General features: G+C 32.9%; 1 protein-coding gene across 1 annotated transcript; it reads right to left on the reverse strand.

Annotated features, from left to right (window-relative positions):
* Positions 1 to 452: 452 nt before the first annotated feature.
* LOC127849970 (uncharacterized) lies at positions 453 to 9181 on the reverse strand. The gene is made up of 4 exons (XM_052382708.1): positions 9050 to 9181; positions 1752 to 1882; positions 1269 to 1373; positions 453 to 581 (listed from the first exon to the last, which is right to left on the reverse strand). The coding sequence occupies exons 1-4, from the start codon at positions 9096 to 9098 to the stop codon at positions 453 to 455; spliced, it is 414 nt and encodes a 137-aa protein (XP_052238668.1). The 5' UTR covers positions 9099 to 9181.
* Positions 9182 to 19306: the final 10125 nt, after the last annotated feature.

Here is a 19306-nt window from a genome sequence, read left to right on the forward strand (position 1 = left end):
ATTAAGTAATTAGACTTGTGTAAAGCACTTGAACGTTATATGAATTCTAAAACGTAAAAAATATTCAGTCCATTTATAGAAGAGCAATATTGGTAAAGTTTGATTTTTAAAATTAAATTTCCAAATGTAGTGTTTTAATTACTTATTTTAATCGTATAATAAGGTGTATACATTGTAAGTGCACGTTTATTTGGAAAATAAACTTACTTTCGTTTACCCACGCTGGATTGTCTGAAACAAGATCTAAGTTATGTATTGACATAACATGATTTTAAGTCATTTCAACACGTTTTTTAATTAAATATATTCACACTCTAAACACGATGACTCATTTTAGTGTCACAGTAAAACACAAAACGATAAATTTATTTTGAAGAAACACGTTTAGGTTGAACGGACATATGTTATCTTTAAAGACTTTTAAATGTTCGTGGAAAATGACGTTCGACGACTTAAAGAGACATACCCAGTACATGGAGTGTGACGTAGTGTGTGTACAGTTTGGATGCAGTCACTTGACACAAGTAGGCACCGGCGTGTTTGGGTTGAACGTCCTTAATAAACAGGTCCCAGTAAGAATCCTGTTAAAAAGCAAATCAAGATTCTTTATATCGACATAAATTAATAAGATAATGACATTTGTATTAAAGGGATCTTTTCACGGTTGGTAAATGGACAAAAGTGAAAAAAGTTGTTTCAGATTCGCAAATTTTCGTTGTAGTTATGATATTTGTGAGGAAACAGTATTACTGAACATTTACCATGGTCTAATATAGCCAATATATGCATCTTTTGAAGATTTAAAAACCTAAAAATGATAAAGCGTTGCAACGCGAAACGATTGAATAATTTGGAGAGTTCTGTTGTTGTTGTTAAATTTTGTGAAACTACGAAGATTGCTCATATAATGCATAAAATACTTCAACCAAGGATGCTTTGCAGAATAGCCGAGCGGGCTAATGCGTTTTTACTCCAGGTTACTCCAGGACTCCGGGGGTCACTGTTTCGAGTCCAGCTGCGGCTACTTTTTTTTCCTTTTTTAAATTTTATTCTTGATTTTTTACTGGAGCTTTTAAGATCCAATGTTTACATTTATCAATATAAAGCATTTTATTACTTATTTCAAAACATGCCAAAAACTGTGAAAAGGCCCCTTTAAGAGTCTATTATCAACACGATAGTTATTCAATAAGTACAATAATAAACATATTTTATTACGCCACTTATGAAACGCATATGCTTTTTAAATAGTACTGACTCGCACATACATCTTCTGATTTCTGCTGGAACTTGATATCAATCTGATTTTCCTGCTCGAATATAGTTTTGCCGATTGTGAGAGGCACGTCGTTTTTTCCTTTATGCCAAACAACCTGAAAACAAATGAATGGAGCTCATTGACATTATACGGTAGAATTTTTTAGTTTACGTTAAATAATTATAGTACAAACTGTCATGTAGAATTATATTCTTATATTTTTTGTTCATGAATATTTTTGAATTTAAATGTTGCAACGTATACTGGTTTTAATTGTTGTTTTTTTAATCGTTAAGGATCTGATTATGATGTATAGCCGAAATACCAACTGAACGCGTGAACTCCCCATATTCCTTTTTTAAATTCATTTTAATGACATAAGTAACTTTTAACATAAAAAAAATATGTTTAAACTCATCCACTGTACAAATTTGTTTTGTTTTTTGTTTTGTTTTTTTCGTCTTCTTAGACATGAGTTTTTCTAACAACTTACAACTTTCGGTCCTAGGTTGCGGATGTGGCATTCCAGTACTGCGAGATCTCCACGATTGACCGTGATATTTGTTGGTGTCGGAAGGAACGTGGGTTCGAGTTTACGGCGTTCACCCAATGGCTCACCTAATACTGAAAGTTTTTAAGATACTTTTTATGGCATTGTTTTCATTTGGAAATGAGACAAAGATAAAATTTTATATCAATCGAATACCGTTAAGTTTGATGTTCATATTTTTATTTAAATACTAAATGGAAGGGTTAAATATTCGAACAACATTAGTACGTTTTAATAATTTCCTACACACTTAGCTTTGCTATCTAACATGAGTTGTGCTGAGATTGATAAAAAAAGTTGTTTCAATTAACACGATATTTTTTACACGTATAAAGTGTTACTGTAATAATATATAACAGTTTATAAACAGGCAACATTTGTAATATTTAAAAGGACTAGGTTCACGAAAGTGCCTATTTGGCCTTGTATTTTCGAAAAAATCAAATGCAATGAAATGCTTTATTTGACATTGTTTTTATGTTGTCTAACATTCGTTTATACAATATATGTTCGTCGTCTTTTCACCAATATGAACATGATTGATTTTTGGCAGTATGCCAAAAAAATCCGTTTTTTAGCAAAAATGCTACATGTTAAGGCTAAAAAAAATGTGTTCCGCCAAATGCGACATCAAGATATTTCGTTCATATAACCTATAATGTTACTTCTTTAAGTGGGTTAAGTTTGAAGGTGTCGCAATTGGCGGAAAATATTTAAAACATTTGGACATTGTCACTGCTTATCGTGTTTTTAAATCCGCCGCTTCAGACGTAAACATGAATTATTACCGATTTACATGTATACTTCCCGTTAGTATCAATCTTGTTCTTTTCCAAACAAAAGTGAGTCTAATCGACACATGTTTATTGTTTATTATTTATGTTTATTGTGAGTTTTGTTTCTGAGAATAACTATCCGAAATAATCTTTTTCACGGGAAACAACTCTACTAGTCCGTGACTAACAGAGTACTGTACTGACTACAGTTGACAGCGTTGTTAGCAACCGTTTAATTTTGCGTGATTTCTTGAATTTACCGCGATGAGACAATGAGGTAAACACCTTTTTCATACATTTTATTATAGTCGAATTATTAAAGCTCCTAAATATTTCAATCCATTAGTCTACTTGTAAATAACACTGTTTTTTTCTTGCGTTGCGTATCGTTGCAGACGACAGGTATACTAGACATGATAATTTCTGTGTTACGCTTAAATATATGCTGATTTCTTTGATATTAAGTGATGAAAACGTATTAAATTAGTTTGAGAAATGTAAAATAACATGCTTAAAAGAAAGAATAACATGTTTAAAGGAAAATTAAACGATACAAGTACGGTTTTCGTTTTCCTTTTTCTTTCAGCCATTACGATGTAGCATTGTATTTCATCTGATATGTAATAGAGACCATTTTTGTTAATAAATTCCATAGGGCCATTTTCGACCCTAAGTGAACCTAGTCCTTTGTAAAGTAGTAAATATGTTTTTTTTAATACAGACTAACCAGAGCAATGTATAAGTTAATAAGACTTCCAAACCTCTGAACAATTTCCCACTTTCTGTTTAAATAGGTTTTCATTTTCTACAAAGATGCATGTAAGAACGAACTCTCGTCAAAATTAATCAACATTTGTAAAAAAATTATCTTGGTAACTGCGATTTATTATATAACGTGTAAATGAAAACACCAAACACCAGATGTAAGCTCTCTTTATCTACCATCCGCAAGAACAGATTCCCTATCGAAATTTTCAAAAGATATGCGTCAAATAATAACAAACAATATCGTATGTTGAAAGGCATGTGATTATGTGTGGTATTATGCCAGTTGCGGATGCTAATTAGTTGTATATTAATTAACACGCAACAAATGCAATTATACCACGCCTTTATTTAATGTTGAGTCAAGTTTTTAGGCATGAAGTCGTATCGCCGTATAGAGTTCGATGCTACTTAATAAGATAATCTAGATTGATACATGATCTCGCCTCATAATATTAGTGAACATTAACAAACTATTATACTTTCAGACACCAACATTCTATTGAAACCTATAAATCGTAACTACGATCAAGTCTATATTTATCTTAGAAGACTAATTCAGGCGTATGTATACGTAATGCCTCTTAGATGAAAACCTATAACCATACTGTATATAATGATAGTGCCTCGGATAATAATTGTTTGGTCGTTGTCGATGTATGTTCAAATAACAAAAAAATCTCAACCACTTATTTAGTATGTGATTATGGCAAAATAATAGAATGGATAACCAATTAAACCAATCACCCGGAATTCAATGTGACGATAATGAAGGCCACCGCTCTAAGGCAATGTCCATGGGACTTGTAAAGCTAAACAAGGATCAATAAATAAGAAACGGGCGCGTGAATACAACAATTTTTGTGACGGTATTAGAATCAATAATGACAAATGCAGACATCTTTTTGGAAGAACGTTTGAAAATATTTTTTGAAGATACATTTTTCGTATGGACTTATGATACTCATTTTGTTCTATAAAACATAAATTGTGTCCTAGTCAGTAGGATATTTATATTAACTGAGGTTTACACGAAATACGTCCAAAAGTATATTGGCAAACATTCTTATTAGTGTTTTTGATTCGCTTTTGACAATGTCATACAGAGTGTTTTTTATATTTAATTATTCATGAGCGAGCATTTAACTTGATTTAAATGCAAGGGTCACAGCAAATGTAACCATGTGTACTATCGGCAATAAATGATGTTACATAGCCTTGCATTGTTTATGCTTAATGACATTAACATGAAAACCAAAATGTTCTACCTGAGTTTCATGACCGACCTACCGAGAGCATTTTAACACTTAAAGGTTTCGTGGTTCTTATTTTCTTTACACTCTTTGAACTGTTTAATTCGATCAAACGTCAATGCTCGAGAATTCAAGCAAATGTATGTTTATTATATTTAAGTGTGTACGTGGTAAAACATGTTGCTTACTAGAAGATGCTCATATTATATTTAACGTTTGATATTGAATAATATCTAGTAAATATGATAATTATCCAAATTGTGATGTTCAATTGTCTATTTGTGTTCATTAAAAAAGGTCAAAACTGTATTGTCGATACAGGGACATCTGTTACTTAACAGTACTCTACGTGTGTGATGTAATACAATCGAACTGCTAAATGTACACATAAACTGTCTTCGTCATTGTACTTTTGTTGAATGAAAGGTTTTGATAATTCTATATGGCATGACGGTCTTCAATAGACACTAGAATGTTTTTTGGCGTGTAATGGCTTACATTATTGAATATACTTCAGTTGGAACAAATAAGTTACCAGAACGTTCACTTAAATCCAAACAGGCAGGTATTCCCGCAATGATATTCCACGCAACGTAAGAAGAAGCCTATGTTAAAAGCGCAGAGATATTGAATATGAGTTCCACTTCGTTTGCATTAGTCGGACTAATAATATAACGTTTAAGGTAGTTTTGTTGTAAAACACTATATCATGGACTGTCCATGTTAAAGTGTTTTACGACATAAATACCTTAATCAGTCTGTATTAAAGTATCACCAATTACTGACTTCCGAACAAAAGAACTTTTCAAGCTACGTAAATATATAAAAGACGCATTTGTAATAAGCAATCATTGATCAATCATACCATAAAACGGTATCACTAACAAATATTTCTGTCATTATATGTTTTGAAAGTCAACTGTATGCATTTTTTTAATTTATATATTTTTTCATTTGTATTGAACATCCATGTATGGAAAATAAGACATTCTTACTTATATACTGTACTTATTAAGACGGTGTTCTTATGTATGAGTATGAATGAAATGTATGGACGGGATATGCTTATCCGGCGGCCGAAGGCGTTATATTAGATAGTTGTAACTGACTGACAAAATGACGCCTTTTTCGGGATTTTTTTTTCCTGAAAAGGACAGAAATGGTCACCCGATAGTTTAAAATATATCTATATATGTTTAAATATATACTCCAATCAATTCGGCTCTAGAATATTTGTGCTAATCTCAGTAGGGTTGTTTTGTGTGAAGATCAAACGTATTTAGTTTAAAAATAACATACCCGTGTGCGCAGTCAACAAGAAACGAAATGTCTTTACAACCTCTAATGAAATAAAGTTCTAACTCACAACATTCCAACATTTAATACCTCCTTAGAGAGGTTTGCACAATGATATTGTTCGTGATACCTCACTATCCGAAATTATTACGATATGTTACATTCGGTTTATTGTCTTTCATCAGGTATTCATGACCTTGAATACATGAAAAAGTCTGTACACAATTCGACGTTTTGATCATTTGACTTTTTTATTTCATAATCAACACCTCATCATCAAAAAAGAATATCATCATTAATGTTTGTGGTCTCCATGATTATTAACTACACGTTTCACTCACAAAAAACATGAATTTTACTTTTAGTCAAATAATGGTAATTTCAAGGTATGGGTAATTTCAAGTCCCGCGACGTTATTCATTTCTTAGACTTAGGAGATGGTACATGGCATTCTATACACACCTCAATCTACAGAATACTTGGAATAAATAAGTCGCAGAAACTTATGTTCATAGTCCAGGATTTGGTGTGTAATGGTGGACATGACAATTAACGCAATTGCAGCCGAGTTCAATATAGAAATGGTATGTGTACATTTAAACGGTGTGTGACTTAATATGAAATAAACGTCATCAATGGATGCAATATTTAACACATGTCACGTGTAACGTTTATGAAGGAATTTCATCTTGTTTCTGATGAAATGGTGTCATTTGGTAAGACACTTTGAGATAACAATTCTAATTTAACATCCCTGAACATGTGTTAATGTGTGCTGTTTGTTATTGATTACATGTCAACGTGATAGAATGGTGCGAGTTTTCTACGTTGTTGAAACCCGGCAATGCATGCAAAAGTTTTCATTTTCAAAAAATGCATTTACTCTTAAAGTTATAAAATTAAAAAATCCAATAAATAATTATCGGTGTGCATTTTGTTAGTGTTTAACAGTTTTGTTGATGGCTATAAACTTGTATTTTTAATTACACTAATGTATTAATCTATTCTACTACAACTCTTCGGCAAAAGAAAACCGCCTTTCTTTTAGTTCATGACTTTTTCAAAGTATATAATCCCATTTAATGGTGATAACTATGTTCTTAACACGAAGACATTTTCTAAACGAAGAAATATAAAAACGTTGACAACTGTTGTCTGTAAACTAGGAGACAATTACATCAAATTATAACGAAAGTGGAATTTTGAAAATAACTTGTTACCCAGCTGTAATCGAATGGCTTAAGAAGTCATCAATGCTGGAGACAGACATTGGGGCTGCCAATCATTGGCGGTCATCTCAGTGTAATCGTCGCGGCAGTTCGCCAAGGAATTACAAAGGACCAACTGCAGCTTCTTTTGTTTATAGATGTTTATTCCGAATGATGGAATAATAGAAAAAGTGTAGAATTATCAAGCTTTGTGCGCATACTGTTATTTCAATTAAAGTACAAACTCTAGTATACATTGAACCTCCAAGACGTTATAATTCGGAACTACAAAACCCCGCGTAAATTGGTATAACAAAAATGTATGTGATACACTTATCTTATAATTCGATACGGATATACATGATAAATTCTGTAAACATAACTAATTCATTTCTGCAGAGATTAAGATGTCAGCAAACAATAAATATGTTTCACCTTAACGCCGATCTCTAGACATCATAAAAATGTTTTACATAAAGAGTGCTCTATATTTAAATGAAACAGCGCCTAAAGAAACAATATTATCATCTTGGGAACTATCTGATGTAACAGACTTTAGTTATACATAGGGGATATAACAAATAAAGGAAATCAATAGTATTGATATGTCCCATTGCTAATTCAAAGAAAATATTCAAATACGAATTCCATTTAAGCGGCCACACCTCAGCCGCCTTCTTCTGGAGTTGCTTTACTATCTGTCTTTAAATATAACAGGCTCTTAACTTTAAGTTAAGCGCACACAATCGCACACACACTTTTGTTTGCGGTCCACGGATTGTTATTATATAGCAATTAAAATCACTGCATTTGTGCATGCGTTTCACAGTCTACATTTGTCAAAATGTAGTATACATGTTTTGGCATAGTTTTCTGAATAACATTTATTTCATATCAATACGTCGTTTTGATTTAACGTGATGTATGTATACGTGACCTACTAAATGCAAGGTTACATATATTATCAAAAATACAGTGAAAGACGGTTTGTGCTTATTTTTGATAGCTAATCATCTTCTTACATTACTATAATATTATATATTTAAAATGGAGAACCCAACATATTATATTTTATTACATGTCATATGTCTGTACACAACATTTTTCAAAATGTGCCGGCTTATTTTACAAACTATTGCTTTAATAATATGATACACACGGGAGTTTAGTAAACCTTTTTAATAATATGTATGTTAATTTTATTACGACAGTTGACCTGACTCGGGCAATTACGTTAATAATTTACATTTTCAACGTTTCGGATCGGGTCGTCATAAAAGAGTAGACATGTTTTATTAATAGAGGATACAATTCCGTTTGAGTTGACATTTTAATTGCGTCTGTGATTTATAAAATGTTTATACGAACCAATCACATTACTATTGTATTTGTTTGATATGTTTTGTCATTTGGATCGCATAATTTTATCGAGACATTTTTTTCTTCAACCGTATCGACATTATTAAGTACTATTTTAGTAGTATTTAAACGAAATACTGTGTGAATTAGTGTTCTAATTTTTTGCGTCTATTTAATATTTTTAACACCATTCGTAGTTAATCACACAAAATGAGCGAATAAAATAATTAATTTATCTGCAGCTGAACCAGCAGCAATGGTAAATAAATAGTTTTTATTTAAACATAAAGTTTATTTTCATTTGCACATTTTTATATTACAACGTAAGTACATGTATTTAACTCATAAATATGAACACACTATATGTGATGCCCTGATTAGTATTATTTATATTTATGCGAATAAAAACGTGAATACATCATAATTAGCCAATATAATACCATTATAGATAAACATGCAATTAATACTCCTTTGTAAAGTATTGATTCATTTAATTGTGACAACGGCAAAGCACAGCTCAAATAGTTTGCCACCCAGCAAAACAAATTTGGAAGAATTTGTTGGCAGACTTAACTTTTACTTACCTTTACGCAACAACACAAACACTAGCACGCACAATATACTGCAATCCATATTTCGTTTTGTTTTGTGCAGATAAACAATCGTTCAAAACGCATCGATATTTTAAAGAGTTTTTCAAGGTACCAGTGGTTAAGTTCCTTGCAATAAATGATATATTTCTTCACATAAACACAATTCAAGGCATTATGTATCACAGTAGAACATTTTCAGCCAATGCATCAGTTTAAACGTAAAAATGTTTCCGATGGGTTTATATTAAAAAAGCGAAGTATATTTATCGTTCGTTATGTTAGATATATACAATGAAACTCACAACTGCATTAATGATCCTCGTTTCCTCACGATAATGTCCGTCGTGGATAAAAATCACATGTCATAAAGCACATAATCGTGTGCGTTGCAAAACAATGTTTTTGTTTGCATTCAACCTTTTACAATGAGGAGATTTGTCATATATATTATGTAAATACTCGTGGTTTCTGAAAAGACACAAAAACATTATTTGTATTGTATATGGAAACACTTGAATTAAAATATACAATAGGTCTAAATGAAACCTCCGAACATGTTTGAATCTATACAATCATCCTTCACAGACTAAACATGCTGAAAAGTGCGTAGATTAGCCCTTTGCGAATAGTAGTAGTTTCATTCGCTTTATCGGAACCCTATTAGACCAATACAATACTTTTAGAGGAAAGAGAACCGTGAGAATAAATAAAGGAATCGATGTTCCTGTTTAATATTTTAGTATTCCGATGCTGACATGTTTCTCTTATCTTATATTTCGTGTAAAAGGTTCGTTGGTTTTTAACTTAACGATATTCCAGACGTATTAATTTACTTTATACATGGTGTTTATTTACCATTGAAAATTTTAAGTTCCATATATTTTGCATGTGAACATGCAAAGAAGTAAACACAATATAAATGGTGTAACAAGCTAATTATTTAGTATTATTGTCTATTTGTGTAACCACTTTTGCTGTTACGATGCAGAACTATGTATTGCTAAACATATCTAAACATATAGACAATTATTATAGCAAGATTATTTTGTACAAGCCTTAAATTCACAACGATCATTCCGTACACGTTTAACAGAAACCGAATCACAATACTGCTATCCAGCAAATTACATGTGAACTGTACACGAGTCTGCTACAAACTGATATCTGACTTCCATCCGATAGCGCGGAGTTTCAACGGTGGACGTACTATCAGCGGCTGGAGTTAGACGCTATGACAGCAAAGTCGCTTATCGCCTGAGATAAGGTAGTCGTAATGGCCTCCCTATCGCAACAACAGGCTGTAATCCGGACTTAATTATATGCAATTATTGTTCAATTATAGAATCTCGATCACTAAGCGGTCGAAGAAAGAATCGACGTCGCCTTCAAGCACATGTTTAGATCTCATCAACGTCGCTTTAAAGCACAGGTTTAGATCTCTTGGAAATAATTTTATTTAATCAAAGCTGTTGTTAAACTGAACATGTATGTTTTTCTTAAAATATGTACACAGCAATGAAATTTACAAAGCAAGCATTAATTTGACATTTAAAATCAGGAATATAGATTCATGTTATGTCATATACCATTTTCTTCATTATTATTTATTTGAATACACTTATATCCGTATAGTTTATGATATAAGAGAGATAATAATATTATATAAGTTTCATTAGCGCATTTCCAATAATTGTAATTACTTTTACCAGAAGAGAAAGTTGATCATAGCTTTGTAGTCAGATTTCACGCCAGAAAAAACTTATTATATCACACCTTGTAAATGTTCTTCAACTTTGAATTGCGCGTTCCAATACGGTTATCCCATGTTTTACTCAATATTTATATGTAGGAGTTATGTCTTAAACGTTGTCATTGTTTGCTATATTGATAATAATCAACTTTATTTTTTTACAGATAGAACTAGATGGAAGATCGAGCATTCATGAGTAAGCAAGAAATTATTGACGGTGTAGCCAGACTATGAAAACTGCTTGCTATTTGTATTATGAAACAGTCAAAGGGGCATTAGTGAAGCACTTACGATTGTATTATAAATGACATTTAATAATCTCTGATATGATCAATTCTTTTATACAAAGCTGAATAGCGTTACCTTATTATTTATCAAGAGGAGAGCATTTGTAACTTTGTAAGTTCATCTATGTCATAGGTTAGAATTAGAATCATTTCGATGACCTAAACCTAAACAGTCGCGTTTTCATAATTAACGTGCAAGAGTGCAACCAACATTTTCTACACTAATTTATATGGTCGTTACAATTAGGTATATTGGTAATATATTATGTACACGTGTGCACAAACGTAAACAATTCTAGCAAATTTTCATTACATGTATATTATTATGCAATGCAAAATGTACATCATATAAAAAATAAGCATCCCGGTTAATGTACTCTGCGTTAAACTCTTGTAGTTGTTATACGATACAAGCCCAACTGGACACTGAACCCATTTGATGTATCATATATTTTAATTGTAATTGTATGCATATTCTTTAAGGCGACTATAATTATTCAAATAAAAGTCTACAAACATAAACACAAACGTAAAAATATGGCTCTAGCTTTTACGATGTCAGTTTCGTACATAAATCTCAATTGCATTCTTGTCTGTAGCTGGCCACTCTATTTGTTAAATTGCAAACTTACTAATGACTTCCTAAATGCATAATATTCAAAATTGACAAGCTATTATAATAACACATCGTCGTTAATTACCCTGTTATCTGTTCCAAACTACAGCTGCCCTTATTTGGCGATCAAGTTGAATTGTATTGCACATGCAGGAATACATTTGTAAAAGCATATACGACGGTCTAATTCTTTGATCTTTGATACAGTGTACCCCACCTATTTACAACAAAATGAACGTACTCTTTAATTAGGCGCCCGCTTATTTGCATATACAATTTCAAATACGCCTATTGCATACTTGTAATGCATTTATATCTTAATTTGATATGACACTGATGTAAAATAACTTCCTGAGATAGCCTTTTGGCTGCCCTTTAGCGCCGAAAGTTATATGTTATTTGCTGTTTTATCTGACTTGAAAAACGAGATAAGACTTGAAAAGCAATTCCACAACAGTAATTAAATTATATAATATCTGTATGTATAAGATGATTATTATACATGTTATATGTTATTCTCGCGAAAAGCTAGAAAAAAAGGCACAACGTTATCAGCATGACTGTTAACGACCCCGCTAACATGTCCACAGAAGATTATTTGAGGCCTTTTTCTGAGAAAATTGGGCTTAATGCATGTGCGTAAAGTGTCATCCCAGATTAGCCTGTGCAGTCCGCACAGGCTAATCAGTGACGACACTTTCCGCCTAAACTGGATTTTTGCTAAGAAGAGACTTCATTTAAACGAAAAATGTCATAAAAGCGGACAGTGTCGTCCCTGATTAGCCTGTGCGGACTGCACAGGCTAATCTGGGATGACACTTTACGCACATGCAATAAGCCCAGTTTTATCAGAAAGCGGCTCATTTATATTAAAACACTTAGCGTGTTCCTTAAGAAATAACGGCCGAATGCGTGCACGTATTTTTGAACACACCTGCATTCCAGTGCTGGCGCCTTGTCGGTATCTGCGCGAAAAAAAAGAAATATTACCATAAGCACCGGCAATAGATAATAAGTGGATGTCGGGAATAAACTGTACATAGAATAATATTCATGTAATGTCAGCATCCATCAATGAGTACATTCCAATTATTAACACAATAATTATTAATTATTCTAATTTATTGACGCTACATAAACGGCAAGTGTCACTAATGATATTTTATAATGCCGTAAACATAATCGTTAAACACGCACTCCAGACTCCATTTCAATATCATTAAATTTTTATAGCACATCATATCATTTCATTAACAGGAACTGATTTGGCGAACTGTAACATTTCGAACTTGTGTTGGTTATAGAAAGCACATTTAACGCTCTCGTGGGTTAAAACTGAATGTTCAATAACTATATGTATTAGTTTGACTAATTTAGAGATGATGTAGTATTATTTTCTTTTAAGATCGTGGACGTCGAAAGTTAACAAAGGAAAAATACCAAAATTGTTTGTCAGAGTGTCGTGTGATGTTAAACTATCGAATTCGCGATGTATTTAATTGGCATTTTCAAACCAAGTAGGCGTATGAAAGACCGTGAACATGTTTCATCCACATTACAATAATTTGAATAAATATAAAGTGGCTTTCCGGGTAAACCAACCCGTCCTGTTCTGAAATCCCGAAAAAAGACGCAATTTTATTAATCAGTTACAACTTATCTCACCAAAACGCAGCCAGTCCCAGTATTCGCATGCACCCCCCTCCCCCACCCCCACCCCCACACGCGCCGTTTAGATGAATCTTGAATCAATCATTTAATTCAAAGTCACTGGTAGCTTATAGATTCTTACTGATCTATGTTCAATAATGTATCTCCTTACATTGCAGAGAACATATCCATGCCTACTGGAGATCATCACGCAATATAGAATTACCAACACCTTTTATAGACCTAAAGTACAGTGACTTAGGTATTTTCTGCGGAAAGTGTGCGGTTTAAAGGTATTATATCACAAATTATATGTTACCAAATCTCTGGTAAAACTAAAGGAGTACGCATTTCCTTCAATATGTACACAACACTAAAATTTACAAAGTATCGGTACGCATTTTTTTATTTTAAAGAAAGAATTCTAATGTCATTTTTATGTTATATATATTTTTGTCTTCGGTCAATTTGAATACACTAATATGTATAGTTTAATATATACGAGAGATAATAATATTTTATAAGTTTTATTAAGCGCATTTCCAACAAGTGTATTACTTTCAAACAGAAGAGGAAGTTGATAGAACGTAGGTTAATATCAGATATTACAGCAGAAAAAAAAAATTAAATCACACCAAATAAAAGTTCTTTATTGACTATGTGATCGTGAATGTTAGTGATCTATCTTATTCCGCGATTGCAATTATAGTTCGTGGACATGGTTTGCCGGTGATTCATTAGCAATAAGGTCTTAATTTCAAGAAAGGGATGAATAGAAGTAGATTTCTGTAAGAATAGATGAACAAAAAAATAAAATATTACTTCAAGGTTTTGTGGAACTTAAACTATTAAGAATTTGTGTTACTTAAACATGGTTTGAAGAACAACACGACACTGTTTTAACGTTTCCGCGGACATTTCTCCAATATTGCTATATACATTGGCCTCTTTCAGAGGCTTCGATCAGGAAAAAAAAAAACACAATATAGTTTCAAGTGGATTGACTATATTTAATTGGTTTCTTACACCTCGTGTGTGTGATAATTTTATGTCGTTAACTTTATACTTGAATATCTTGTATAGACATACCATATTACTGTGTGCGCTAACTTCTTAAAAACCTATCCCATCATCGCTTAAAAAGATTTATGATACTAACGACTCTTGTAGACCACTATTTCTGTAGATTTCACGCGTCACGTATAGACATTTATTTTTGTTTTCATGTACATGTACTGCATCTATAGCTAGGTTCATATTACTTACATTGTATTAGGCGCGTATTTGGTTTGTGATTATTTCTGGCCCTAATGTGCAAGGTTTGGCTAGGCCTATAACTGGTTTAAACCGAATTGAGCGTTCCAATTTGATGATCCCAGTTTTTACTCAATACCTGTTTATATGTGAAGTTCTGTTTTATAAGTCGCGAAAAAAACAACAGCAACATTTATTTCGGCAATTTAGCTACAAATAAGCTTCTAGCCTACAATTTGATAAAGCAAATGGTAATTCTTCGTGGAAAAAAACACACAAGAAAACCAATTATGTCTCACGCGATCAAGCGGGTCGATTTTCATTGGTCGGTTGATTGGACATACTCAAGTTAGTTTATTACAAAGCAACTAGAGGTAAATTCAAGGGTTCATCAGTAAACAAGAAGATTTTGACGGTGTAGCAAGACAGACGCTTAATACTTACCGTATATTATAAAACAGTCGAAGGGGCATGGTTGAAACACTGACGATTGTATTGGAAATTGAATTTAATAATTTCTATCATGATCATTTATTTTATACAAAGCCTGGATCTTGAAAATCAATTATTTAACAACAAGAAAGCATTTGTAAATATCACCTTTGGCATAGTTTAGCCTAGAATCATTTCGATGACCTAAACCTAAACAGTCAATTTTCCAGAATTCACATGGAAAGATTGCAATTTACTGTACATGTATTTAATATGCTTTCTACAAAAATCCATATCGCTGATAGCACTAAGTAAATTGGTAATATATTATGTACACGTGTGCACGAACGTAAACTATACAAGCAATATTTCATGGCATTTATACTTTTATAAAATGGAAAACGTATATGTTTCCTTGTTCATGAATTCTGCGTTTAACTAGTTTAGTTGTTATACGATACACGCCACACGCGAGAATTCATCAAACAAAAGTCTACAAACATAAACATGAATAGCAGTCTCTTTACGAAACAAAATGTGGTTCTGTGCGGCGGCATGATCTGCAAATTAAATGGAAGTTTATTGCACACACAGGGTCTTATTCTTTGATCTTCGACACAGTGTACACCACATAATTCTCGTACAAAATATGTTAAGGGGGCCTTTTTACTCCAGGACTCCAGGGGTCGGTGGTTCGAGTCCTGCTGAGGGTTACTTTTTTGCTTTTTTTAAAATTGTATTTTTGATTTTTTTACTGGAGCTTTTTAGATCCAATGTTTACATTAATCAATATAAAGCATTTAATGATAAACTTCAAAACATGCCAAAATCTGTGAAAAGGCCCCTTTAATTACAAAAATAGATGCCGTATCTTAATTTGAAGTGACACAGAAGTTATAAAACTTTCCGACATAGCCTGTCTGCTTTTTATTTACCCTATCTGTTGTTTACTGTGTTATATGATACAAAAACAACATTGAGTGTACATTAGACTTGAATACATTTGCACAATCGTAATAAAATGAATACTTTTCTAGTTGTGCAGCGCCGTAGCCACGCTGAGGCACACCGAGGCAGTTGCCTCGGCTAAAATTTGCAGTGCAATGTTGAGATTACAAGGAAAAAAAAGAACATTTATGTCAAAAAATATAATTTATATAAGAAATTGAGGCAATTTAATGAATTTAATGGCACTATGATATTCACAAACAAATATTATCATTGAGTATAATTGGTTCATGTTGAGGCAGATAATTATTTCATTTTAATAACTTCAATTGATGCTAAATGGCTCAGCAAAATGATTAGGAAAATCCGTATATTAAACAAAGCGCCGCACTGTACACTTCGATGTTACAATCATTGTGGACATCGGAACGTACTGTGCGAGGATCGGGTGTTTTACGGCCAGGTCTGGGTCTATTTTGGATCTAGACACACTTCGGGTGGTTGGCCATTTCGCCCTTATTGGAATTCTCCTCTTTATGGCCGGCGTCGAGTTTAATCCGGGACCGTTTCAGGTGGTAACAATCTTTGTTTACATTAGAATTTTCAAATTATGATATCCCGCGTATTAAACTTTTTTGATATAAAGAATTTCAAGTCTTTTCTTTTTAATAGTCAATGAAGTTGATGATAGAACGTTGATGATAGAACTGTCCACTGACAGAAAATGATGGCGCAGTGCTAAAACAAAATGTTACTTAAGAAAATTGAAAAAAAGTGGCCAAAAACTATACTGATTTAAGTTAAATACGTGTACTCATCATGATAAGCAATATGCTCATGTGTCGCAATCGGTAAGGCGTCAGACTCTGGATCCATTGCTCACTATTATATTGTCACTGCGTTGGTTCGAATCCCAGTAGGTCCGTGTTTAAGTAAATTCCATCAATGATCCTTTTAATATGTGTTTATGATTGAAAACGCTTTTCGATTTAATGCATTTAAATATTTCTTTAAAGAGTCCTATTGTGCCTTTAAGCTCTAAATGGAAAAACAAATCGTTCACGAATTATTTCGCGGTGAACTTGTCTGAACTACAACAGCAAGTTTGCGGAAGCTGATTTGATGTTAACTTAGAAATGATATTTTGTATTGGTTCTTGTACATGTGAGCGGAGTTTTAGCGCATTGCGAAGGCTTAAAACATGAACACGTTCTACTATGAAAGTCTACTATGAAAGAGAACGGCTTAATGGCATCGCTATAATGTTTGTGCATAAACACATCCCAGTTGATCGAAAACAAATTCTTCAAATGTGGGATTCGACTGGAGACAGGAGAGTTGAATTAGCGTTCAATAAGATTGATATTGAAAAGTTGAAGAATAATAAAACATGTTCATGAAACAGTATTCGCTAACATGTTTGATAGATCTGTTTCTTCATATTATAAGGTATATCTATTTTAGTTTAGTATTTCAATAATAAATATGTATAGCACATTCTATTATCCATATACATACTATGGCTTGTATGAGAGAGCTGCGTCTCATTTTTTTCTTTTTTCTATCTGACTTCAAATGAAGTATATGACTTTTTTTCTGTTGTTAAGTTTGTTACATCATAGTCACTTCAAACACCATTTATGATACCAGAATATAAAAGTTGACAATGAACTTGTAGCAGATTTTTTAAACTTTATTGTTACCAAACGGTTATATGTAGCGTCCACGATTCCGATAATTTAGGTATAAAATGTAGTTTAAATGGCCTTTAAAACGCACCAGAGACGTTCTAGGTAAAATTAAAAAAAAATCGCGGGGGGGGGGGAGGCATGCCCACGGACCCCCTATACGGACCTAAGATACTGCCTCGGCTTGAATTTGGGTCTGGCTACGGCACTGTTGTGAAGTGTATATGATATAATTTCAGATTATTGTGTATGTTCCTGCTTATTTCGGCTTAATGATAAGAACACAGAAACAAAGTACGGGTAATCAGTATGATTGTGTACGGTCCCGTTTAAGTGGAAGAGAGAAACTAGCTTGGTACTTTAAAAATACGGATGCACGTATTTAAAAAAAAACGCCTGTATTCGGGAGTTGGAGTCTTGTTGGTAGCTGCAAGCAATAAACATTTAAATATTACCATGCAATGGAACCGTCGATAGGTAAAACGTATATGTTGGGACTAAACTATACATATTCGTGTAATATCTGCATCGAGCAATCAGTACATTTCAATTATTAACAATCATTATTAATATTACTAATTACTGAACCTACATGAACGCCTAGTGCCACGACTAATGATGTTTTAATTTACCGTTAACAAAATCGACATTCCCGCACGACAGATTCCACTCCAATATAATTAAAAATTTAGTACACACCAAATCAATTGATGAACCGGAGCTTATTGACGATCTGTGACATTTAGAACGATGCTTTCAATCGTAAATTGCGCCTGTGTGTGTAAGCAACTGAGTGCACATGATAAATTAGTTTTGGTTAGAACTGAATATTCAGTAAGTATATGCGTTCGTTTGACTTATTATAGATGATGTCAATTCGGCTTTATGATCTCAGTTTTGTAAAGATCGTAAATGGCGGAATGTACAAGTTAATGAAGGAACACGTCCTCAAATCTTGTTTCGTGTCCAAAGATATCAAACTATTTAGTAAGCGATGGATGAACAGAACATTTTCAAACCACTAGGTGTTATAAAGATCGTTTACGTATTTCCTGCGAATGACCAAAAATACAAAGTGGATTTTCGGATTAACAAATACGTCATACACTGACAAAATCTCAAAACAGAAGCGATTTTGAAAGTCAGTCACATTTAACCTCACCCGCGCATTAAACCCACGTATACGCATGCATCTTCCCCCACACTCACACACACTTAGACGATGCTTGTATCAATCAGTAAATTCAAAGTTCTGGTTGCTTCTTCATTGAAACTAATGTATGCTAGTAAAGTATGCCCTGTCATGCTAGATTACATTCCAAAACCTACTGAAGATTACCATGCAATGTATGCAAAACATATACGATCATTTTTCATTTACCAAAAGCACCATGACGTTAGAATCATCTGCGGACAGTGAGCGGTTTTAATACATCATATAAATCGCGAATAATAGTTTTAATAACATATTGAGTGTATCGACAATTAAATATTGACTGTTTGAAATGCAAATTAGACTGGTGCATAACACAATCGGGTTTGCAAAATGTTGCACTGCGAACACAATTTGACTCAAGATTCATGCATTTACATTATTACTTGAGCATTAACGTTTAACCAAAT

The sequence above is a fragment of the Dreissena polymorpha genome, chromosome 11, assembly GCF_020536995.1.
Source record: "Dreissena polymorpha isolate Duluth1 chromosome 11, UMN_Dpol_1.0, whole genome shotgun sequence".
In the NCBI taxonomy this organism is placed as follows: Eukaryota; Metazoa; Mollusca; class Bivalvia; order Myida; family Dreissenidae; genus Dreissena; species Dreissena polymorpha.